At 45.7% G+C, this 24,373-nt stretch overlaps 3 protein-coding genes across 12 annotated transcripts in view; 2 read left to right on the top strand and 1 right to left on the bottom strand.

The window, feature by feature from the left end:
* The window catches only part of VDAC3 (voltage dependent anion channel 3), a 9,653-nt gene extending 4,231 nt beyond the window's left edge, over window positions 1-5,422 (top strand). For all 7 annotated transcript variants that reach the window (XM_030510200.1, XM_030510197.1, XM_030510196.1 and 4 more), the window contains 6 exons: window positions 1,117-1,269; window positions 2,097-2,149; window positions 2,760-2,987; window positions 3,710-3,860; window positions 4,632-4,689; window positions 4,935-5,422. In XM_030510200.1, the coding sequence (XP_030366060.1) occupies window positions 1,117-1,269; window positions 2,097-2,149; window positions 2,760-2,987; window positions 3,710-3,860; window positions 4,632-4,689; window positions 4,935-5,026 (735 nt within the window). In that variant the 3' untranslated portion in view covers window positions 5,027-5,422. The remainder of the gene's footprint in view (window positions 1-1,116; window positions 1,270-2,096; window positions 2,150-2,759; window positions 2,988-3,709; window positions 3,861-4,631; window positions 4,690-4,934) is intronic.
* Window positions 1-17,432, bottom strand: part of IKBKB (inhibitor of nuclear factor kappa B kinase subunit beta) — a 19,123-nt gene extending 1,691 nt beyond the window's left edge. Inside the window, exons 1-22 of one of the 3 annotated variants that reach the window (XR_003994827.1) lie at window positions 17,287-17,432; window positions 17,112-17,206; window positions 16,322-16,439; window positions 15,526-15,595; window positions 14,522-14,610; window positions 13,959-14,048; window positions 13,491-13,615; window positions 12,570-12,677; window positions 12,151-12,280; window positions 11,497-11,691; window positions 11,144-11,258; window positions 10,642-10,765; window positions 10,237-10,388; window positions 10,060-10,121; window positions 9,208-9,317; window positions 8,896-8,945; window positions 8,252-8,351; window positions 7,908-8,055; window positions 7,517-7,644; window positions 6,724-6,814; window positions 5,932-6,233; window positions 5,505-5,601 (exon numbers count right to left, since the gene is read on the bottom strand). Coding sequence is in view for 1 of the 3 variants with exons in the window: in XM_030510184.1 (XP_030366044.1) it covers window positions 6,165-6,233; window positions 6,724-6,814; window positions 7,517-7,644; window positions 7,908-8,055; window positions 8,252-8,351; window positions 8,896-8,945; window positions 9,208-9,317; window positions 10,060-10,121; window positions 10,237-10,388; window positions 10,642-10,765; window positions 11,144-11,258; window positions 11,497-11,691; window positions 12,151-12,280; window positions 12,570-12,677; window positions 13,491-13,615; window positions 13,959-14,048; window positions 14,522-14,610; window positions 15,526-15,595; window positions 16,322-16,439; window positions 17,112-17,206; window positions 17,287-17,391 (2,274 nt within the window). In the remaining 2 variants the exon portion in view is untranslated. The other 2 variants (XR_003994826.1, XM_030510184.1) reach the window with 2 other exon arrangements.
* Window positions 14,113-24,373, top strand: part of PLAT (plasminogen activator, tissue type) — a 21,069-nt gene continuing 10,808 nt past the window's right edge. Inside the window, exons 1-4 of one of the 2 annotated variants that reach the window (XM_030510186.1) lie at window positions 17,008-17,754; window positions 18,537-19,078; window positions 23,640-23,741; window positions 24,059-24,098. In XM_030510186.1, the coding sequence (XP_030366046.1) occupies window positions 23,661-23,741; window positions 24,059-24,098 (121 nt within the window). In that variant the 5' untranslated portion in view covers window positions 17,008-17,754; window positions 18,537-19,078; window positions 23,640-23,660. Of the gene's footprint in view, window positions 14,126-17,007; window positions 17,755-18,536; window positions 19,079-23,639; window positions 23,742-24,058; window positions 24,099-24,373 lie in introns of those variants that run through there. The other variant, XM_030510185.1, reaches the window with a different exon arrangement.

Genomic DNA, 24,373 nt, shown 5'->3' with positions numbered 1-24,373 from the left:
GCCTGATGGAGAGCTGTCACGGTGCCCCTGCATCAGGTTATTTGCTAACACCATGAAGGAGAAAAGGTCTACAGTTTTAAGGTGCTTTACAAAGGGGTGAAGCTTCTGAAGTGTAGTTGCTGGCTGAGGTAATGACAGAGAAGTTGGGTTGGGGGCAAAGGTGGTAAAGTCATCAACGTGCTATATGAAGAGCCTAAGTGACAAGAGTATAAAGGGTAGAGGAAACAACAACGTTAGGGTTTAGTAGTGAAAAGCATCAGTGACCATTCTCTGAAGAACATTTCACTGCTGAATGGTGGAAAAAGAAAGGAATACACGAGATATTTGGAAAAGTGAGAGAACCCCCAATTTTGGTTTGCTATTCATCTAGCAGTTAAGTTGGATGCAGGATTGCTTTTTTTAAGGGAGAGTCATTCCCAGAAGGACTGTAAAAGGTGCTAATTAGAATCATAGAATAGTAAGGGTTGGAAAGGACCTTAAGATCATCTAGTTCCAACCCCTTGCCATTCATGCACCATTGGGACAGTGGTGATAAGATGATAAAGGAAATTGGACAAGATTTTGAGGAAAAATCCAAAAATACAAGCAGCTTTGTATCCCAGATGAGGGTCTTTTCGTATCTGGGTATGGATCCATGTGAAGGTACAGAGCAAGTTCTTGGATTCTGAAATAACTATTGGTGCAGAAAAATGGGTTTTTTGGTGTGGAGGAGGTTGGTGGATAAGTTAGGGAAAAAAAGGTGGTAAAAATGATAGAGGGGGACCAGGTAATCAAATAATGGTGCAGATGAAATGTAAGTGAAAATAGCAGATTATTGTGGTTTGACTGAAACCAGGACACACGTCTTTGTGTAATAGTGTTTTTTCCAAGCTAAGCAAGTTCCAGGGCATCAGTGCACCTCAATCAAAGAAATACCCAGAACAGAGATGCCAAAAGAAATAGCATTTTGTGATGCAAAAATGATTGGTTTTGGTGGTGATAGAGGAGGAGGATTTTGAGGGTTCTGTTAAAAGGCCGAGGGGTAGCGAGTCTGAGTGCTGGCACTTGACAAGGGGAAAAACTGAACGTGATTAAATATCTGAGTGCTGAAACTCATGTTCTGCTCTTTCTTGGCAGGAATTCACTGCAACTGGTTCTTCCAACACAGACACAGGCAAGGCTTCAGGCAGTCTAGAGACCAAATACAAGCTCAAGGACTATGGACTTATATTCACACAGAAGTGGAACACAGACAACACATTGGGAACAGAAGTTTCCATGGAGGATCAGGTAAGAGGAAAGAGATACTCTGAAAATGTTTCTGCAGCCGGTATGAGAAAGTATTGAGCAGAGAACACTGAGTAGTTTTAGTTGCACAGAACTACCAGGAGTACTAAAAGAAGTTATTTATATGTGCAGAATGCACAGACTCAGGGCAGGGGGGTGCAGGCATTCATTGTGCTGCTATGTAATGGTCCAAAGTTAGTTACTGCAGTTACTGGCATGTGAAATTTGGTAGCTGGTGGAAATAACATCACTATCACTCACTCCACACATGAGGTTTTGTTTCAGGATGCATGCTAGCTATGTAGAACTGTCACCGCTGCAGTCATGCAGGGAAATCAAAAGAGGGGTCTCATAGTTGAAATGTTCTAATAGGTAAGGACTTGAGTTTGGCTGCCTTGAATGTATTTTGTGAGGTTGAAGAGAAAGTTAATGGTTTGCAGCTTGTCAGTGCTTCCACAAAGGGTTGCTGGCGTATAGCACTCTCAAAACACAATTCCTTTTCAAATAGCTTTATGCTTCTCACTTAGTGCCTGAAGCATAAGGTAACGGTGCCAAAACCAGTTTCTCAGTCTTTTTGCTCTCAACACTGGACTTGAAATCTTCCTGCAATAACGGATATACAGAGCGTGCCCTGTTACAGGCCTCACTGTGGCGAGAAAAAGTCCAAATTTTAATCCCTTATCATACAGCATCTTTAGATGTTTGTTGTAAAACGTGGGAGACATCGTGGTCGTGTTTTGTCATCTCTTTAGACAGTAAGTAGAGCTCTGGCAATGGGCTGTAACAAATGATGTTTCAGCAGTTCTGAGCAGACCTGTTTCTCTTTGCAGTTGATTGAAGGATTGAAGGTGGCTGTTGACACTACATTTGTACCAAACACAGGGTGAGTATTTTTTGTTACCTTTGTCTAAGGAGTACTACAATTTCCTGTGACTTTTAATTAGAAATGTTTATGCTGGTCATTGTGTGAATGCTCCAAATCTGCTGTAGAACATTCTGCAGGCACTGTAGAGTGTTTTGAAGGGAATGGTTAATGCCAGGCTCAGAAGGACAAGGGCTGCTAAAAATGATTCTTCAGCTTTTTGGCCAGGGGAGAACTGAGCAGACTAAAAGACACTGAAGTGAAGAAAGACACAACTATTGGTGTGGGATGTCATGGATGCTCCTCAAATAAGCTGATGATGCCCTAACACACTGCTCTCAGTGGTGGAGAACACAATTTGAAACCTCATGGGTTTTGCAGAGCGTTAAGCAGAAACACTTTTGTCTCTTTTGCTGCTTGAGAATTTTAAGGAATTTGAGATGGTGGAGGAAATAGTGGCACCACGTACATGTACATAATACCAGTGCTACTCGTATGCCATGCCTTCTTCAGCAGCTGTTGAGTAGGCATTACAGTCATTTAATTAAGTGGCTTTAAGGGACATATATATGTGAATAAAACTACATACTCATATGCTACCAGGGATAAACCAGCACGTTTCTCTCCGCAGGAAGAAGGGTGGAAAGTTGAAGACCTCCTACAAAAGAGATTATGTAAATCTAGGCTGCAACATAGACATTGATCTCTCTGGACCAACCATCTATGGCTGGGCAGTGTTGGGCTATGAGGGCTGGCTTGCTGGCTACCAGATGGCTTTTGATACAGCCAAATCTAAGCTTTCACAAAATAACTTTGCCTTGGGATACAGGGCAGGAGACTTTCAGCTGCACACTAATGTGTAAGTATTATCTGAGCCTAGAAAAACATGATCAGAGGAGCCAAACTAGATGAATGGTGAGCATTACTGGAGATAGGTGAAAGGTGGGTGGATGGAAGGGGATCCTGAATTGGTTTAAAATCATTTCTATTTGGTGTTTTCATCTTCAGTAACTTTTCAACTCTCAGCTGGTTCTGAGACCATCTTTCAGTTTTGGCAGGTTTGGTTTTTGCATACGTAAGATAGTGGCACTTTATAATTGTTAATTTGGAATGCAAATCTATCAACTTTAACTTCTATTTTGGTGCTAGATAAAAGAGCCTTCAGTTAAGCTACTGTACCTCCCCCTCCTCCCCACCAGCCAGAAATGCCCAAGGTAGAGAAGAGGTGTGTGTTGTGCTCGAGCTTCCAGCAGCCATGGCAGTGTACCTCTAGACTTGGCATTTAGATGGTCCCAAGAGTCGCTGAAGATGCAATGCACTAACATTCTTTTCAGTCTCATCATTCCCAAACAAGTTATCTGGTGTTTGGTTGGGGTTTTTTTGTCAGAATCTCAAACTGTTGGAAAGTTTTGTTCCACTCTCCAAGCAAAACTTAGGTTTTGGGTAAAAAACATGAGCAGGAGCCTGCCAGCTCCATCTAGGAAGAGGATGAGCATGGGTCCAGGGAAGTATTTGAGCTGTTGGTTAATTTTAAGAGATATGATTGTGAAGTCTTGACACACTTGCATCTATTACAAACAGGAATGATGGCACCGAGTTTGGTGGGTCTATTTATCAGAAGGTTAATGATAAGGTTGAGACATCAGTCAATCTTGCATGGACTGCTGGCAGTAACAACACACGTTTTGGTATTGCTTCTAAGTACCAACTGGATGAGAAGACTTCCCTTGTGGTAAGAATTTTGTTACAGGAACAAGTATTTCAAATGTTTGGCATGAAATAGTTGCATTAAATAGGAAGCAGGGTACATGGTTCAAATTTAAATCAGGCCTTCAGAGGTCATATTTGAGATGATGGGAAACCAATTCTAAAGCATGGTTTTGTTCATGGTGAGATAGTCACTAGTCTGACTAGTGTGCTTGGAGCCTGTGCCAGATCTGTTTTCTAAAGGTAATAAGAGGATGCAGCACTTAAATAGTGCTAGTGACTCTTAAGTAATTGTGTGTATGTGCTGCCACGAGGGACACTTCAAATCCAAAAATTAGTTCCAGGACAATTCAGCCAAAACTTAAAGGTTGGAAATGCTGTTGGAAACTGCTCAAAACTTGGTAATGTGAAAATGGGTTTGTGTATTCATATGCTCATTAATGTTCACTGCTCATTAAAAAACAATCACTACTATGAGAACAGGAGTCTGAACAAGACGGATTTCATTAGCTACCCAGGGAGTAGTAACTAGCTCCTTTCAGACCCTAAAGAGACAGTGAAGGACAGGCATAATGGGTCACAATTTGAGGGAAGGATTGGAACTATTACTTAAGCTGTAACAGGCTTAAGCTGGAAACTCATGAGGAGAAAAGGAAAACATTGGAATACACCTCTGCTAGAGGTTAGGCTACACATAGCTGAAAGATTTAATGCATAAGCTCAGGGCACTGGGACAATTCTGTCTAGATGTTTATACACCGTGTGTAAAATACCATGATTTCTCTTTTCCCTGCAGGCTAAAGTGAATAATGCCAGCCTGATTGGAATTGGTTACTCTCATGCCCTCCGACCTGGTACGTAAGTCTAACTGGTAGCAGAAAATAGTATTAGTGCTACACTGTGGGTTATTTTACTGTCATGTCTAGCATAGAATAGATAAATTAGCTAGAAATCTTACCGAGGCTCACAGAAGTAAAGGATGTGCCTGTACAGAAGTTCTTACAGCAACTAACACACATTAGTGAGCCTCAAGTACTTGAGGGAGGGCATTTCACAGGGGTATGAAATGTTTGAAGGGTGTCATTACTTGCTTTCTTAGGCATAAAGCTGACCCTCTCAGGCTTGATTGATGGCAAGAATTTCAGTGCTGGAGGTCACAAAGTTGGGCTGGGATTTGAGCTGGAAGCTTAATGCAGCTTTAAGTGAAGCTACAGGTGGTGCTCTGAAGGATAAAGGAGAAGTGTACCCAGTATGTTTCGGCCTTAATATTACTCTGAAATTCCAAGAAGTGTGAACTTTCTACTCTTCCAAAGAATCATTTCAGCCCAACACTGAAGTCCAGAGACTGCCAGCACATCAAAGGAAGATACTTGAAGGCATGCATGGAAGTTGTGATGTATGTGCCACATTTCACTTCGGTTTCCCACATGTTCCTAAAACCAGAAGAAAATCCCACCTCTCCCCATTATTGTATTGCATCCTGCATGTCTCACACTTCATCACCTTTTATAAAAGGTGGGCTCTGTGCTGTAGCAGCAACTTGGATTTACATCAGAGTGAAATAAAGTGGTCCCAGTTAGAACATAATCTTGGTGTGTCCTGTCTCTCAGTAAGCACAAAAGCTGTGTCCATCCAGCTCTGCTTTTCTCCTTTGGTGCAACTTTAAGCATGGTTAAGCAAATGCTTTGTTAAGCTGTGTGTACACTGAAGATTTCCTTCTCTGTAGTCTCTGGGTACCATCCTTCCACCACTCATGGTTTAGAAACCTGCACAGTGAAAGCAGCTTTTTCATCAAAATATTATTGAGGATATCAAAAAGAGCAAACCAAAAGTTTACATGTTTTAGATCATTTCGTTCCCATATAGGAAACAAGTATCAGGTAAGTACATCCATTACACTTAAGGAAAAAAGTGCAAATCAGCAAAGTTAAGAAATAAAGTTCACAGTTCAAGTATATTAGGAAGGTGACATCTACCAGTGACTGTGCAAGCTGACTGCACGCAGTGTCCGTTGTTCATTAGAAAGCCTAAATGGCAGCAAAACAACCACATGTGATGCTTAAGGGAAGATACATCAGGACAAAGAAGAAGAATACCTGCTGTCTTAAGGCACGATTCAGAACTTTTTCCAAGCACTTTAGAACAGGCATTTCCTACTGTCTCTTTGTGGAAAAAAGTGTCCAAGCGGTGGTTACTAAAAGCTAGGCCACGTGTATCACATAAGCAGTAGGTGAAAGTAGGAGGGACTTGAACTTCCCTTCTCAGAGGCAGCAGCTTTTCACAGTTGCCTTCCTGAAGTAGCATGTCTTCAAAGGCAGCCGAAGTGATTTTACATCTGGGTTTGTTGTGGACTGTTTGTTTCTTCTACCTGAAGCTGCAGCCAGCTCCAATCTAGAGCCTAAAGAACAAACAGAACTACAATGTTGAACACAGTTGAGATTTCTCCAGAATAAAAGGGAAGTAATTTAAAAGATTTAAAACTTAGACTGTGGACAAGTTGGTCAATATAGCTGCATGATGAAGCATGAGACAGCTGTAAAGGAAACCTTTAGGTTCCTTATTTTCTGTAATATTTTTGCTTGCTTTTTAACATTCGGCTTCATTAAATAAGCATCCCTGCCCACCATTGTATTGCCACCACCAAACCAGCCCCATTTTAAGGTGTTTGTCACAACTTAGGTCCCCGGCACATGGCTCCCCTTCTCAGCAAGCAGAGAATATGTCAGTCAGTTCAAGTGGGCAAGTGGGTGCTTTCTATCTCCCACACCATTTTCTCCTTGTCCAAAAGAGTAACACACAGATTTCTATTAGCTGTATTACTTATTATAAGCAGAAGTGTGAAACCATGAGCTTCCCCAGTCCATTTACGGAAGAATATCAAATGTTACCATGAAGCTCTGCTCCTGATCCTTCATTGTGTCATGCATCACATTTTCTAGTTGGCTACAGAGTTTCTGTGATTCCAGCAGTAGTTCCTCACTGAAAGGGACAATCATCACACAGTTATTATTTTCCATAGCACTTCTGTTTGAAGACATGCTGCCTCTGCCTTTAAGAAACCTTTCTGGCAGGTATGCTGCAGAGCACTGAAGAATATTAACCTTTATCAGCCAGTAATTCATATTGCAACTGGGAAAGTCAGTGGCATCCCCAGATATACTGGGGCAGGAGAACGGAAGCATGTTCCAAGCTGGAGTTGGGGTCTTACTATCCAGAGTCACTGTTGTTAAAGTTACAGAACAGCCTATAAAGGATAACATACAAATAAACCAAAGCCTCTCATTCCAAATGGTGACCCTGTTCATTTAAGCAAACCAGAGCTACACACGCGTGGTTACAGCAGTGTCTCCTTTATGATACAGCTCAGTTGCTATCACCTTACATGACGATGCTCCAACAATCGCTGTTGGCAGTGTACTTCAAGTGAGCCCAACCATTCCAGGTAAAATGAGCCCTTTATTATTGAGGTAGGGGGAAGTAAAGCTATATGTTATTCCCCATTTTTCATAAGGAGGATTCAGAACCCCCCAGGAAGCCCAGTTATAGGAAGAAAAGGCTGATGACAATAAAAGCTGAACACAAAGTGTAAAATGGGAGAAAGCTTGTGTGTCATTTCACAACGGGGGAGCCCCAGCTTTGTAGTGCTGGCATTAGCAACTCCAGAGCTCCATCCTGCCTCACCTTTTCCTGACGGATTCTGATAAGTTGTAGGTTCCAGAAGGGACCTGCAGCAGCAGGTGACCAGGACTACCAAGACGTGATGTGTTCATGCTCTCTGGACTGCCAGTAACGGGACCACGTACTTTACTCTGAAGAAAACACAGGAGATTCACATTGCAATTATTACCACTAAATTCCAGTAACGGGACCACGTACTTTACTCTGAAGAAAACACAGGAGATTCACATTGCAATTATTACCACTAAATTCCAGCAGCCAGGAATATGAGACAGCCTGGAATGTGGCTTTAATACTAATTCAAAACAACAGAAAAGAACCATACTAAAGGGACTATTAATGTCAGTAACCTGTACTACAAACCAGATGAAACTGGAGGTTTTATTTTACTTACACAAGCAATTTTCAGCAAGTTCCACAGCTCTTTCTGGCGTTTCTCCTGCAGCCGAACAACTGTTTCCTCATCTTCATTCATGAGATTCATCACTTTCTCCACTCTGGGGAACAACTCCAGTGCCTTCTGCTTGCAAACTACGGTTTTACTAGTACAAAAATAAATCAGATCACACATGAGCAACTGCAGTTAGGGAACATTCCTGAAGTATCTTCTTTCCTGTAACACTGAGATCTCATTAGGTGTACACACACTGGTTTTTAAACCTCTAGAACAAAACCTCTTGCTGAAAGAGAAAATGCTTTCTCTTAACCCTAAGTGAAAGCTGATGCTACAAAGCTCACCTCAGCTGAGCATAAATGACTCGGACTTTCTTTTCAAAGCTCTGGATTGCCTGTAGGAGCAGTCGTACTATTTCTTGGCTGTCACCGCTTGTCCTCTGATCTAGAATGAGAGTCAGGGTATTACACAGAAAGGTTGGCTTATAGGACAGAGTGAGAAGATTCTTAGTGGCTTGTTTCCACAGTTTCTTCAACCCTGAAACATCCCAAGTTCAGGGCATGCAAGTTTGAGGGGGATGAATTGCACTGGATTTTAGCCACCTTCTTCAGAATGATGAGGATTGGAAAGCAGAGTTGGTAGGCTGGGTCTCATGCCCAAAAGGTCTAATGTTCCCAAAGGAACAGCTATGCCTCTCATCTTTCCTACACAGAAGCAGCAGCATATGCTTGCAGCAATAGCTTGCTCTGAGAAGTGCTCCTGAGGAGTTTCAAGAGCTCAGAAGGCGCCAGGAAAGCAAGGCTGACCTAGTTTAAAACTGACTTCCTGACTCCCCTTCTCCAAAACAAGGGGAGTCCAGCAGAGTCCATGTGCAGTAGCACACAGGCAGGCCTACAATGCAGAGAAAGTTTTCTCAGTGCTCATTACTGCATCTCCAAAGTCACTATCGACACAAAGCAAGCTGACCTTGAGCTAAAATGTCTTTTACCTCTTGGCTTCTCTCTCAGTCTCCGGTACAGCTCTCTGGCTTGTTCTTCTCTAGAAGAAAAAGGCACAAGAACACATAGGACTTCTCTAGAACCTAAATTACAAACAAGTAGTTCAAGAACTCAAATCTTTTATACACCAGTCTGCCATGTCAGACTGATGACAGGGAAGGAGTCAAAAGCTGTCTTCTAGTGTCAAAGTCCACCCAGTCCCCCACAGTTTGGGCTGAAGAGACAGCACTTTCATTGTCTTGCAGTGAATAAGCTTAGCTAGCAATACTTGTGCATCTTAAGTTCAAGGTAGCTCAACTCACAAATCCTCCAGTGTTCCTCCTTGTTTACGACCTAGTGGGCTTCTCTGCAGGTCCACAATGTCTGTCTGCAGGGCCATCATCTTCTTCACTAGCTGATCCACATCATCCTCCTGAAAGCAGGGCAGAACATAAGCAACGGGACAGTTTTAGCCTAAGAGACATTACCACTCACACTGGCTCTTCCTTTCTCATTTGCACATCTAAACACTCCTCCCGTTTATCACTGCTTTTCCCTTTATCTCTCAGCACACAACCACTTCCACTCCTGGCACACCAAATTCTGGCTTTTCACTTGAACTCGTTCCCATGCAGAAGCTGCTGCTTGTAGACAGTCATTCTGCCCTCTGCCTCCTCCCAGTAGAGGAGGACCAAATGTTGGAAAAGAATAAAGGTATCAACTAGTCACCTCTCATTCCTCATCTGGGAGCAACAGTCCCTGGCCCTACTCACAGGGGTTACACTGCCTTGTGTCAGAAGGCTGGATGCTTTGGATGCTACCAAGAAAGGGAAATTATTGCCTTTTCAAAACTCAAGGCTGATGCTTACAAGTCCTGTGTTCAATCCTCTAATTGTTCACTTTCTCGTTGAGTTTAACCTGTTCCATACCTCTTTCAGCCATCCCGGCTCCAGCATTGGGTTAGCAGGACAGCCAAGCGCAACTGCTGCAACACCTCCTCTCACATTCCCTAAGACCTCCCTTTTTCCTCTAAGCCTTACAAACACAGTGAGTGTAAGTACTGCCAATGAACAAATATGGTGCCACCTAAACCAAGGCAACATGACATCTGGAACCAGCCCAGACACAAGGGAGGACAATAAAGAAAGGATAAGCTGTTAGATTTAAAAACATACCCGCCCACAGAGTTCTACAGCTTGCTCCATCTCCTTCCAGGCAAAGAGCAGCTTCTCAGAAGCTACAGGAATGAAAGAAAAGTGATTGCTTTCATCAGGTTCATACAGGAAAAAGGTAGATACTTTGTGGGGATAAAAGGCATAAGAAGAGCTCTGTTTGTCAGATGCTGTACTCACTAATGCCAAATTCAATCTGCTCTTTGTACTTCTCCAGATCGATCTGAATGCTTGTTTTAAAGAAGTCCAGCTTTGCTTTCAGCTGCTGGGATAGGGATGCCATAGAATTCTTCATCTTCGAGAGGGTACTATTGTAACGCAACAGATTCATCCTACATGGACAAGAAGAAGGCCCTATTACCTTCTGAAACTAAAAGCGCAGACTTCCACTTACATCAAAAGGAGATACTTCAGAGTGCAGCAGTGCGCACAAAAGCAGCTGTGCAGAGGTCGAAACTCTCAGCTTTTCATTAATGGCTCCTCTCATGGGATTCCCTATTCCAACAGGGTCCCATTCCTGTCCTTTCCCTTTCACCAGGGAGCAAAGGCAGAGATTTAAGTATTGTAGAGAAACTGCCACCGTACATGGCTGCTCGCTGCCCCTGCTGAAGCCGGTTACAGTCCTCCTTCAGCATCCGGATCGTGTGCCAGATCTGACCCCACACCTTCCGCAACTGGAAAAAGTGGAGATTCCTCTTTGGATCCTGAACTGGAAACAGAGAGGGGAGGAGAAACATCCATATCAGCGAGAAGCCCAAAAGTAGTGTTATCACATGGCAAAACAGACCAAAATATCACTCCATTGAGGGGCATGCTACACCTTGCAAAGCCTACAGTTGGCTCACCCCTGTGCAGCTTCCCCAGTACATCCTATATACACTTATATACATTTTGGGGAAATCAAACACTTCCTTTCCTCAGTTATTCTGACAAATTGGATGAATGCTATGCCAGTCCATTTTACTGCTTCTTCAGTCCCAATATGCAAAAGCTCCCTTTAATCTTTGCACACGAATCACACCACAGAACATGGGCTGCCCTCTCAAGGCTGACAACCTCTCACATTCATGCTAGAGAAAGTTCTTACGGATGCAGTCAACGCTTTCTGGATGAGGACGCAAGGCAACCTGAGCCTCATAGGTAACCTTCTGGTTATCGAAGAGGAAGAGGAGGTCTGTGTCTGCAGCTGCAGTGTCATTCACCTACAGAAGGCAAAAGACCCATCTAGGTTCTCTCAGAAAAAGCAAACCTCAGTACCACCTTAAACAGAATGTTCCTCCTCAGTCAAAGACTGAGCACCAAACGTAATAGGGTGGCTATTTGGTCTGTGTGGTTACTGTGACAAAAGCCTCCCAGCATAGCAGGGGGTGCTGTGCTTCCAGTGTCAGAGCAGTGCCTGCTGATTCACTCAGCAGCAAGGGAGGGAGTATCCAGACTCACCTTGCTATCAGCTGTATGTTTAGTGGCCAACTTCTGAGAGAACAATGCAAGTCCAGCTTCCTGCAGGAGCTCCTGGTCCTGTTCTGGGATACCCGTATCTAACTGGATCCTGGCCTTCACACTCTGCAGAGTCTCCTCCTCTGTCACAGGGTAGGTGTGCACAGTTCCCGTAACCATGTTCAAAACATGAAGCAACTACAAGAGTAGTGTGACATGAGAAGAGCTGAAGATACATTGGTTGTGTCTGAGCAGAGATTGCAAGACTGAGACACTGGGCACTGCTAAACTGTTCAAAGCACCTGCAGGGCTCGAGAAGTCACCTCACGGCTACTTCATAACATTATGCCAAAGTTCTTGTCCTCCATCAACCAGAAGAGAGGCCACATGGCAATTAAACAGCTTCAGTCACAGAATCCTCTACCAGAAAACGGAACCAAGCACAGACAGAAGCTATTTGCTTCTCCCAACAAGCTCAGGGAATATCTGTCCTCAGATAAGCAAGATAAAAGCATCTGTCACTAACTGTCAGGAGACAGCTAAATCAAATTCTGTGCTGTTCCTCCTCTTCGGTCTATGATTTAAGCCTCTTCTCTCATGGGCTACAGGCAACTGCTCTCTGGAAAGCTTTTCAGGCTACACAGACCCATTGCTCACCTTCAAGTTCAAAATGTCATCCAAAGCTTTGAAACACCCATTGGGTCCATAAGTAGGATCTGTACCTCTCTGCCGTGGGTGCCACATTAACATGAGTTGCAGCCATTTCTCCAGCCTCCCAGCCAAAACACTGAAGGACCAAAACAAGGAGATCAGAAGAGGTGGAAGTGCATTTACAGTTACTATATGGCCTGGTTGTTGTAGCAGGACTGAGGAACAACTCCCCCCACCCATCACAAATGCAGTGTTTAGAAGGCAGAAACAGACTTACAACTACACAAGTCTGACAAGGGACACAAGCATTCATTGTGTCATGCACTCAATTTATTCACAGATTAATGTAGTAATGCACATAATATAAACCTTTTGCAGATGAAACAGTTTATCCCAGTGTGGCAAAACAGATTTCTAGTCCTCACCTGTTTAGATTGTTCGGGCAGGGTAAACTACTAGAAAATTTGACTTCTCCAGATAAGTCTTCGTAAACGACAATATCCAGCTCACTCTTCTGTCGTACCTTTGTGTGCCTGATGAATTCAAGCAAGTACAATGGTGAAATAATCATCACAGAATAGTCTGGGTTGGAAGGGACCTTAAAGACCATCCAATTTAACCCCCTGCCATGGGCAGGGACACCTTCCACTAGAGCAGGTTGCTCCAAGCCCCTGTGTCCAACCTGGCCTTGAACACTGCCAGGGATGGGGCAGCCACAGCTTCTCTGGGCACCCTGTGCCAGCGCCTCAGCACCCTCACAGGGAAGAACTTTCTCCTAATCTATAAATCTCCCTCTTTCATCTTAAAGCCATTCCCCCTTGTCCTATCACTACATGCCCTTGTAAAAAATCCCTCTCCAGATCCCTTGTAGACCCCCTTTAGGTACTGGAAGCTGCTCTAAGGTCTCCCTGGAGCCTTCTCTTCTCCAGGCTGAACAAGCCCAGCTCTTTCAGCCTGTCTCCATAGGAGGAGGAGCTCCAGCCCTCTGAGCATCTTTGTGGCCCTCCAACAGGTCTACATCCTTCTTATGTTGTAATCCTTCTTATGTTATAATCACCTGCCTCTCCCAGCCTGCATGTTAGTAGGCTCTTAAAGCTACTCTTAACGGATCTAATACAGGTGCTGCTTTGGCTTCTGCTACCTACCCTGAGTCAGTCCTGAACCCAAAGAGTGAGTATCAGGAATGCTGAACTTAGGTAGGTCAAACTCCTGTGAAGGGAGTCAGTCTTCAGAAAGGCAAGGAACATAGGGATACTACCCTAAGAATCAAGGGACCACACTTCTAGTTCCTGTAACAGGACAGTTGCATTGCATGCACTCTTGTCACCCAGCCCCAGCTCACTCACCATTGCACTGGCTGCCAGTTGGGTAGGAATGGCCGGAATCCTGTAATGCACTCGAAAGCCAGTGTGCCAAAGCTCCAGTAATCCACTGTCACCGTGTATTTCTGCTGTTCCAGCAGCTCTGGAGCCTGAGACAGTTTACACACATAAGACAAAGCCACCCATCTCTTAGCTCTCTCTATCCCTTAAGACCTCGTTAACATTTGTATAACAGACTAAAGACTGTGCTGAACACTCTGCCTCTCGTGAGCTTTGAGATCCTCTCAGGGAAGACAGCAGAGGCTACTGGCACCTTATATAAGGCTTCTTATAACAGACACTGTGAAAAACCAATGTCAGCAAAAAAACCCCAGTCACCTTTGCTAGCTGCAGCACCCCAAATGCACTTCATCCCAGCCCAAAGCCTGATAACAGTTAACAATATCCCACTGCAAAGTGGTAGCTGCTCTTCTGGCTTAACTCCTTCCTTACCAAGTACTGTAGAGTCCCAACAAAGGATGTGCACAGACTACCCTGATCCAACTCCTTAGCATAACCAAGGTCAATGATCTTGTGTATTAACTGAAACACACAACAGAGAATATGAACACTGGAGAGAAGTCCTGTTAAAAACACACCATACAGCAGAGAAAGAAAAGGTTCAGCTCTTCAAAGGTATGCAGAAAAGGTGCCAATGAAGAAATGGAAGCAGAAATGGGAGGCTCCCGTAGCTTCCTAAAATCACAAATAGGTAAAGTTGTCATTGGCTCAATACACACAGAGCTGGAGAGATTACTCTGAGTTCAGATCTTTGGTCCATTGTTATAGTCTGGTTCTCTGCTTACTGATTTGAAAGTCAGAATGTCAGGGGTTACCAGAAATCTAACACAACCTTTTGTCTCAGCTGCATGCAGAATACTGTTCACCTGACACACAGAGCTGTTACCCTGGCTTGAGTGCTCTTACAGAGGGACCACTGTGACTGCATGAAGTACATGCATGTTCCTCTTACACTTACTTGTCTGTGCAGGCAGAGACACCTGGTTCCTGCTTACCCTTTGCTCTCCCTGCTGCAGCACAATGTTCTCTGGTTTCAAGTCTCTGTGGATAATCCTGTTCTCATGAAGGTACCTGAGAGCAGAAGCTGAGACACAGAAAAAGCCATTTTTAAAGAGTGTAACTAACAGTGCCTAGCATGAGCTCAGTAAGGATTCATTTGTACCTAGTATAAGCATGGCTTTTGGGTCAAATCTTATATGATCAAACACACAATGAAACAGAAAATGCAAGAGGAAAAATCGGTGTCAAACACCTCTGGACACAAACAGTTTGCTCTCTGGGTATCATTTCCTGGTCACTATGGAGTACAAGGATGAGGCAGCAGAATACAAATGGGAACACAAAGGATGGGGGATGATGCCTAACAGCCACACCTGCAGTAAAAGTAACGACAAATGCTCATTTATTCTCTTGCCAAAAGCTCACTTTCTAAGCATACATCTGCCCCAAATGCACTTCTTAAGTATCTTCACTCTAAGGCCTTAGCATCTGCCCAGTTCTGCCTCAGCTGCTGCTCAGTAAGATTACAACATAGCTTGACCAAACCACTGCACCCCAAAAGCATCCAGACAGCACTTGGCAAACGGCACCAGAACTGTCTAAAATTCCACGTAGTGGTTGCCCAAGTGCTAATGGAAACCCGCTGATCACACACACTCCAAAGGCCTGATGATCAGCTGTTAAGCTGAGGGTGAAGTCTGATGCGCAATGTAAACAAGAGTCACTGGCAAGTGTTCAGCTATTCAGAAAATCCCAGGAAATCCCAAGTGGCGTTTCTGCTGGCCAAGAAAATCCGTCCCTACATTTTCAAGAACACAAAAAAATCATAGGTTGGCTCTCCCACAGGGAGAGTTGGCAGAGCAAGACAGGAAACAAGTATGCTCTTTAAAGGTCAGCCTAAGGTGGACTCATTAAGCTCACTTCTTAATAGCCTTAGAGGGGATTCAGCACCGAAAGGGCTTTCATACTTGAGACAACTGAAGGTACTGCTACCACTTACCAATATCAGATAACAAGATGAGAATAGCTTCTTCCCGCAAGCCACAGCAATTCTCCAGCTGATTCAGGTACTGCAAGAAAACAGCACAGAATAGTCTTTCCCTCCTGTATCCCAAGTGAAGCTCACAGTCCCATGAACTCTCAGAGATGCAAGAAGTTCCAGTAACAGCAATGAAACTCTCTAGAAGCACAAAACTCTATGGGGTTGTGACTGCCAGTAGCAGCAATTACAGCTTCAGACCTTGGTCTAAGCACACAGGAGGAGAAAAAAGTAGGTGAAAATGTCAGTGTCATCCCCATTTCCTTGTACTTGCTCCATCCTTTACAGCCATTTCCCCTGTGCCTGACAGTACCAGCTCAAATCTCAGCTCTAAGCTCTGGGGTTTATCTAGGAGTAAATTATGCCAAAGGTTACAAAACCAGTAAGGTTAGAATTAACCTCCTATGGCAGATAGCAGTTAATAACTTTCCATAAGGGTATGGCCCACAGAGGTACCTGGCCCTCTGATGGTCTTGGCCATACACCCTGTTGCACATCGCTCACACATGCTCTCATGCCCTACCTGCAAACTCCTCACAGTGTCACTTGCAGCCAAGCAAACACAAAAAGCTTCCAAAAGCACTTAAGTCTTCAAAAGCTGAACATGATATCAAGGACCAACCCACCAAAACCTGTTGGTGCCATGGCAAGAATTAGGCAGCATCAAGATGTGAAAACAGGTTTTACAGGGAAGCTTCAAGAGAAACCCTAGGATCAGCTGAGAAGCTGATGTGGCTTTTCATCCCAGGGAGCTCACCTTGCGGAGGTCTCCGCCTTGGCAGTACTCCATGGCCAGCAATGGCAAGTCGTTTGGTGCAAGCTTCTGCATCCCTTCAGGGACATCACGGGCAGCCACCACATTGGGATGGTTCAGCCTGAGGAGCAGAAATGAGGCAAGTGCACACAGTGAGTGGAATCAGGGTAACACTTGAAAGGCAGTTGTTCTGCAACAGCTATGCAGTGTCGCATGCTCACGGTCATCACACAAAAACCTACAAGGGCTTTAATCCTTTTATAACCCAAACTTGTGAATTCTGAAGGTCTATGATTCATCCATCCTTCATGGACCCGGACTCATCCCAGCTCCTTTAGCTTCCCATGCAGGCAGTGCATCCCTTCAACGTACACACAATCCTCCCAAGAGCTACAGGCACACACCTCGCAACAGATCATGGCACAGCCTGTCACCAACCTCCAGAAAACACCCAAGCCACGACCAGAGCGCTGCATCCAACACAACCAACCCCAAAGCACAACCCGCAGCGGATGGGAAGCCAGGCGGCCTCATGCCCGTGCTTTAGGAGCAGCGCAGAAACGGAGCCAAGCCCGACCGGCGGCAGCAACCACAACACACGGTTCTTCACCGCGCCCCCTCTCCGGAGCGGAACGGGCACCCCCCGGAAGAGGCGGCGGCGGCGGCCGCCGATGGCTCCTCCCGCCGCTGCCCGCAGCGCCGCCGTTAGAGCCGCGCCCGCCCGCCCCGCCCCGGCGGTGAGCGGGCACCGGGCCCGGCCGAGGCCCGGCGGCGGCGGCGCTGCCGGCCTCACCTCTTCATGATCTGTATCTCCAGCGCCCAGCGGTCGCGGTTGCGGGGGCTCAGCTCCTGCCGGCACTGCTTGATGGCCACCTGCTCGCCGGTCTCCTGCGGACACAGTGCGGGCTCGGCTGAAAGGCGGGCGCCGGGCCGGGGAAGGGAAGGGAAAAGGGGCGGCCGCCGCTTACCTTGTTGTGCCAGCGAATAACGTTCCCGAAGCCACCGGTGCCGAGGCGCTCCTTCATCTCCCAGGGGCCGCAGGTCTGCGCCTGCAGGGCCGGCGGCCGGCTCATGACGGGGCCGCGCCGCTCCGGCTCCACCGGGCCTGGGCCGCCTCCGCCAGCGCTTCCGGCTCCGGCGCAAGCGCCCGCCCGCCCTTAAAGGAGCCGCGCGGGGCGAAGGGGGAGCTGCCGCCGCCGCTCTCCGGGCCGGGGTCTCGGGGTACAGGGCAGCACCGTGCCGTTTGCCTCCGTCCCCCCGCCCCGTGTTACACCGCGTTCAGAGCCCGCGTCCTCCCGGGGTGCTGCACGGATGAAAGCGCGGCCCCGGCACGGAGGTGTCCCGTCCCCCCCGGGGGGCGCGGGGCTGTGCCACGCTGCACCCCGAACATCGAGCAGCCCTGCCGAAAGCCCTCCTGAAGCGGGATCCAACTAGAGGTAAGCAGGTAGATGGTGCTGGAAGGAGATGCTGTGTTATCGATGGTTTCCATGCAATATGTAAAGCACTAGGAATGGCACCCACGCCACACTCTGGGCAGCTACAGTGGTCCTTAAGCTGCGAAAAGGTGGGAAATAGCAGCCTCTGAAATCATCCCCCATGGCCATTCCTTTGTTAGCATCTTTAACCCAGAATTCTAGTAGCAAACAGCTGTTACCTTTAAAAATGACGTGAATTAGCTCCTGCTCACTCAGCAGTGGCCAGTCATGTTTTTCTCAACAACTGGAAACAATCAAACAGAGTTACCCTTAAATCAGATTTACTTCTGGCTGTAATGCTCACCACCAGCACTGGGGCTCGCAGGAAATACGTGTGATAATGCTGATGGATTTCCATACAGACAAGAGCTAAATGTGCAGAGTAACCAGGGTTTCATCTTTGCCAATATGCAAAATACCCATTGCCATGCTTCCCAACTGAGGATGCTGTGCAGCTGCTTCCCGAAGAGGGAGATCCCTCACATACCATTTCTTATGTCTGTGTTTATGCTAAATTGTATCAGGAACCTGATTTTTTAGTGAATCGGTTCCTAAAAGATAGAACACATCCATTACTGTTGCAACTGTTTTCATAACCCCGAGTTCAGTTTGCCTCCCACACTGATAACGCAGTGTTTCATGACCACACACTGGTGAGTAGATGTTATTTTTCTAGGATGGACGGTATCAATGACCATTTAACTCTTTGCTCCCCAACATGCTATTCCTTATTTCTGTCTAAGGCTCCTTAGAAGTTCTGCTCATTGTCCACACTTGGGAGCTCCTCCACGGGACCGTTTTGTCCCCATGGCATGTGTCTCTCTGCCAAAGATTCCCAGTGGATTGCCAGCACGCTGCGCTCTTGCTTGAAACAGGAGTTTCTCAGCACTACAACTAAGCTACAGATTGCAGCCCTCTGGTCGTGTTGGAGGTAACACACCTCTCAGTCCCAGGAGCACGATGGACGTGAGGGATATGCGCTGTTCTCCACTCACTGAAGCTCAAGGTGTTCAACGAGGAAGCGTTTAGAAGGCTGAACCCGCTCTCTTAAGTGGGAGAGAGAAAGAACAACGCCGGGTGCTGTAAACCCAACGTCCCCCAGCCCGGCCCCGAGCCCCGAAGCCGCTCCGGGGGGGACGCAGGCTCCTGCCCCTGAGTCTCCACCCCCTGCGCGGGGCTCGGGGCAGGAGCCGCTGGGAGCGCGCAGAGCGGCGGCGGACAGCAGGAACCCGCTGCTCTGCAGAGAGCTCCATCCCCGGATCCAGCGGAGAGAAAGCAAGCAAAGGTAGGTCTGGCTCTGCACCTGCCTCACACAGCGCAATGCCCGCTTTCAGCATCAGTGGCGTTGTCATTGCATGCTATTAATTACTGTTATTTAATGAATCCCACTGAAGCACCGTGGTGGTGAACTAACTGAGCTATTGCTTTTCAGCTTTGGAGGAGGTTCCTAACGCTGGGTACAGCTGGCAGCTTTCGGTTATGCCAAGAAAGCTTCAGCTCTTGCAGGGAAAGGGCTGGCAGCCCCAGCTAGCAGGGGGGAGGTCTCCCACCCAAAGAACATCAGCAAGAGAACTTAAAGCAAATAAAGAGTTATGGACAAATACCTTGATGGTAAGGAGAGAGCCAGAGAGCTAGCTGTGAAAGGAGAAGTTATCATCGGGCTGTGTGCTCATCCCAGCCTCCCGACCAGGGTAATGGAGGGACAGAGAGCAGGAGGGCGGATCTTCTTCAGATCACGCTTTTCAAATGCAGCCAAAACCACAGGAAATATTGAGAATGATTCCCAAAACAAAGCCAGAGTTTGAAATATCCATTTCCTCTGATGCCCTTAGGGACTGCAAAAGCTAACTGTTTGGGGGTTTTTATACAATTCTTTTCACCAAAGGCAATGGTCTGTCTGCTGTCACATCTTAAACAGAAATAGTTCGAGTCTGATATTCATCTGCTCCGTTTAGCAAAGGGATACAGAAGCACTTTCTGCATAAGGCAGGAAAAGGCAGCAAGGATCTGCAGTCTTTTGCTTGAACTAGATCAATATAGCTGTTCATCAGCAAGAAATCTCTTAGTGCTATAGATTCAGAATCAAAGCATTCTGAAATGCACCTACTAGGTTACTGGAAGGCATACAGGGGTTTGGGGGAAGCTACTCTTAATTTCAATTAATGACTTTTTGTTCAACCTTGATAGACACATCCTTTTTTAGGTCTTATTCCACACTTGTAAGATAATACTCACACTCTTACTGCTTAGAAGGGCTGTTATTATTAACACTGTGGGATTTCAAGTATTCCTGCTGATGATGCTTCAGCCAAGAGCGATCAATTTGGGTATTGTATATCTTTACATCCTAATGTACCTGAAAGTGTAGAACCATACTGTCCGAGCACCACATTTAAGCCTCTGGCTTATTGCTAGTTGATGCAGGAGCTGCTCGGGAGAGCCCTACAGAAAGCACACGGCTTGTGAAGCCTTGTAAACATGGTATTCTTCAAACAGCCCTATGGTTTCAATTTGATAGGGCTTATCATTCAGAACATTCCAATTGCCTGCCCTAAGTTTTACCTTTCCCAAAACTGAAAACAAACATCTGGGAACATCTGTTGCCAGTTTTCCATGCATAGTGGGACAGCAGCCACCAGTGGGTGGACAGGCATCTCCCACGGACAGGGGGAAAGGTGAAAGGGAGAGCCTGAACAGGGGCAGCAGCAATAAGTGCAAGTCCAGGCCACTGCTGGTTTAGTTCAGATTCCACTGAAGTAAATGAGTATTTTGAAGGTACTCTTGCAGCTTTTAAGAAGGCTTGCTATGCAATGCAAACTACTTCCTAAGTGGTGGGAAAGGGCTTGAAAGTATGTAAAAAAAGTATACTACAAAATCTGCATAGTAATACAAATCCCCAGGAGATGCTCTGAATTACAAGGATCTCATTGTCAAGGTAAGACTTGGAGTAACTAAGGTTCTTGGAAGCTATTCCTGTGAATCTTTTCAGTCTGACTTGCAGCTTAAATCTCCTCTTTGTGCAGTCTAATGGTGAGAAGCTAAAGGCTAAATTATCCTGCTGCACTCCCAGTTCTGCTTCAGAGACTGGGATATTTGTGCCTTTTGCCTCTTCTTTGAACAAGTATTTAAAAGAAACCAACACAACCCACAAAGAAACTCCCAATTTATGACTCATTCAGCTGTTATACTCCAATTTCAGCAGCTATTATCCAGCTGCCTTCTCTGGATTTATATAAACAGAGTCTGAGCTCCTAATTTCTGGAAGTAATTTCTCCAACAATTGGGTTAGCTTTCTACTTGCTCAGAGATCATATCATGGAGATGACAAAAAGGTGATAGTGTGGGAGACAGTGCCTGAGTATTACTGCAAATATTTGGAACTGCAGAGCAATCCTAGAGATTAGGAATGAAATTCTATCTTCTTGCCTGCTGCTCCACCTCACTCCCAGCTCTCCGTACGTATAGGAGGTATTATACTTCTAAGGAAAGAGAGAAAATGGACCTCTGGTTCTGGACGTGGTCAAAGCAGGGGGGTTCTCATCTCCATCACGCTCTAGTGATTCATCATCTCAGCCATCTAAGCTGACTGCTGTAGCAGTCTTGGGGAGTACAGAGGATCAAGCTAAATCCGTTCACACTGGTGATTACTTATGTCCTGTTCAGCTGTAAAAAAGAGCTACTCTTACTGCATGCAGGAGTAACTATTACTTTTAGGAAGAAAATTATAGGTTCAAGCCAGAAAACCTGTGATAAAGTTATTTATCTTATTGTAAGGGTTCAAACTACGTAGCTTTTAAGGACTGGAGTTGTCATTATTATTACTCAGCTGTGAAAACTGATAATACTTTCCCAGTTTTCAAAAGATGTATTGCTAGTGAATTCATTGCTAGTGAATTCACCTGCTAGTGAATGCCACAGACACTGTTTCTAAACCTTTGACACTGTACAATCATCTGTATTCATCTTACTAGTTTAAGTTATGTCATGAACAACAGCTTCTTCCCCCCTACCAGAGTCCTATGGGTGCACCAATAAATCCTCATTTAAAGTCCTCAAATTCAGCAGTGTTTCTAAATATAGAATAGAACCTTGCTAGCTACCAAACTGGTGCTGCTGAGATCAGGCTTTACTGGAGGTCTTTTACATACATACATGTACATATGTATATACACGTATGTACAACTTCCAGGGTTAGTACGAGGTCACCAAGATAAAAGAATGGGCAAAATGAATCTGCTCGAAGATTTTTTCCTCCAGGGATTAACAGAGGAGCTGGAAGCCCACAGCAAAGCATGTTGCCTTCATCAGGAAGCAGACCACCTTAGAAACCTTTTGCTGCCTTTGTCACATCCAGGGTATTTTCCTGCTATGAGGATTAGATTAGAAATAGTGTTTAGTACAACAAGGAGAAAAAACCCACATTGCTCAATGTTAGCAGCGTGATCTTGTACATGCTCATACATACAGGGTATGTTGTGTCACCAGCCTGCCTCCTGCTGCACCAAAGTTTGACCTAAACCAGTCACTGCCTACACAGGGCACCCAGCTTTGGTGAAAGAAGTCATTTCTCCTCCTTTGTCAGGAAGCAAACTGGAGGAGGGGAAGCTAGGGCACGAGATGGTAGCGTATCTCACTGTAGTCAGTGGCTCCAGAGATCTAAATTCATGCTTCTGCCAAGAATCTTGCCTGCTCAAGGCCAGACAGAAATAAATCTTGCTATAGTAGGAAGAAATATAGATGGATCACAGTACCCAAATGTCCTGTGTGCAGCCAGGTCAGAGCAGCAGTTTCACCAGGTAGGAAATTAACCTCTGATGAGTGAAGAGAGAAGTAGATTTTCAAAGCAAATGGGATGGAGACGGAAATCCAGATTTATCCTTAACCCCAGCCACACCATACCAGCTCACAGGAGATCACTGGAGGTTCTCTCTTTCCATTCTACTGCTGTAGGAGGCAGACTATGTAAATCAGTCTGGAAGAAGCAGAAACTTAATGTGAGATGGAAGAGGGCTTTGTCTGAAGTGTAAAGCTGCTGAAGGGATTAGAGGAAATAAGAAGTAGTTGTGACTGCATAGGCGTGCAACAGATAAACGAGAGCACCAGCCCAAAAGCCACCCTCCCAGCCAATTGCCATACTCTCCCTTTTCAGCAAAAGCATAATAACAATAGTAGAAACTAAAAGCTCAGTTAGGGAGAAGCTGTAGAAATATTGAAAACCACAGACATAGCAGCACTGCCCCCACCTCTCATCAACCAAAGCCTCGTTGCTGAAGCATCCTCGACACGGCAGAATCCCTCACTCCTGCCCAAAGAAAGCAGTCTGTGCAGCAAATGAAAATCCTCTTAAACCACTGTTATCACAGACTGACCCTTCAGCAGGTTTTTGAGTCCTTGCAAGAGATCTCTTAGGCTTCAGTGACCTTAACAAACACTTTCCAATCAGCAGTACACTCCTTCATCAGACAAGTCCATCTCTCTAATAACGCACATGATCCTGCTGGCTTCCAGCAACCTTGACAAAAAGGACTCGGAATTTACTTCTACCAGTGTTATTCCTCAGAAACATTCTCTGAGCTTCCTCCAGACCTAACAGCGTGTGCTTTAGCTTGTCATGTTTCTAACTTTATCAACTAGAAGCATATCTGGGTCCAGCCTGACAGTTTCCCGTGCCCAGGGACACCAGGACAGCCAGTCCTGATGGCTGAGAACTGCAGAGTAGAAAGCATGTTTTAATGTAAAAAGAATTGTCATAATTTAAAACCTTTATTTAAACTTATGCCCTTGAACTCCAATCACACTGTAAAATGCCTTTGTTCAACATCTTGTTTTTTCTTTTGTCTCTGTAGACAACTTGAGATTCGAACGTGATGTGGAAAACACTCAGAATGGAAGGCAAACTCCCATGTTTGCTCCTGCTGGTGGGAGCAATTGTGGCTGCTCAATGCCAGGTAAGAGGCTAATGCATCAAATAATGCTCTTGCCATCCTCCTGTGTTTCCAGCAGTCCTTCCTTGCCATTGACTCCAGCTGTCTGCATCGGACAGAAGGAGAATCTGGTTAATTTGTGGCAGCTCCATGGTTTACAATTCTCGGTACCCACGCTGAGGCACTAAAGGCACTTCTCACTGTACTGTCTGACAAGGAGGGCAGAGAGTTGCTCAGAGCTCTCCTGATGTACCAGGCCTCAAGAAGAGGATGGAGGCACTTGTTCTCTCAGTTTTCTTAAGAGAGCAGTTACTCACAGAATTAACCTTCTTTGCTTGCAGGGCTTACACATGCGTTTCAAACGGGGAGCCAGATCCAGAGGTAAGCCATGCAAACTACAACCGTGTTACCTGGAGCTTTGTGAACGCAGGAGGGGAAAGCAGGTGATGCTGAGGGAACAGAGCCTGAAAGCTGTTTGTCACGGTTATCTGGATGAGAGATTCAGAAGGCAAAATAGCAGACTGTCAACACAATGCACAACTCCAAGAACAAAGCTTTCCCCTCCCTCTGCTCTTCCTCAAAGGAGAGGCTGTCAATAGCGGAACTTTTCTCCTGGAAAGAGAAGGGAGTTCTTTCGCTCAGCCAGGTCTTTTCCC

The sequence above is a fragment of the Strigops habroptila genome, chromosome 21 (genome assembly GCF_004027225.2).
Source record: "Strigops habroptila isolate Jane chromosome 21, bStrHab1.2.pri, whole genome shotgun sequence".
Classification (NCBI taxonomy): domain Eukaryota; kingdom Metazoa; phylum Chordata; class Aves; order Psittaciformes; family Psittacidae; genus Strigops; species Strigops habroptila.
The sequence above is the reverse complement of the archived record's forward strand: the minus strand, read 5'-3'. Positions and strand labels throughout refer to the sequence as shown.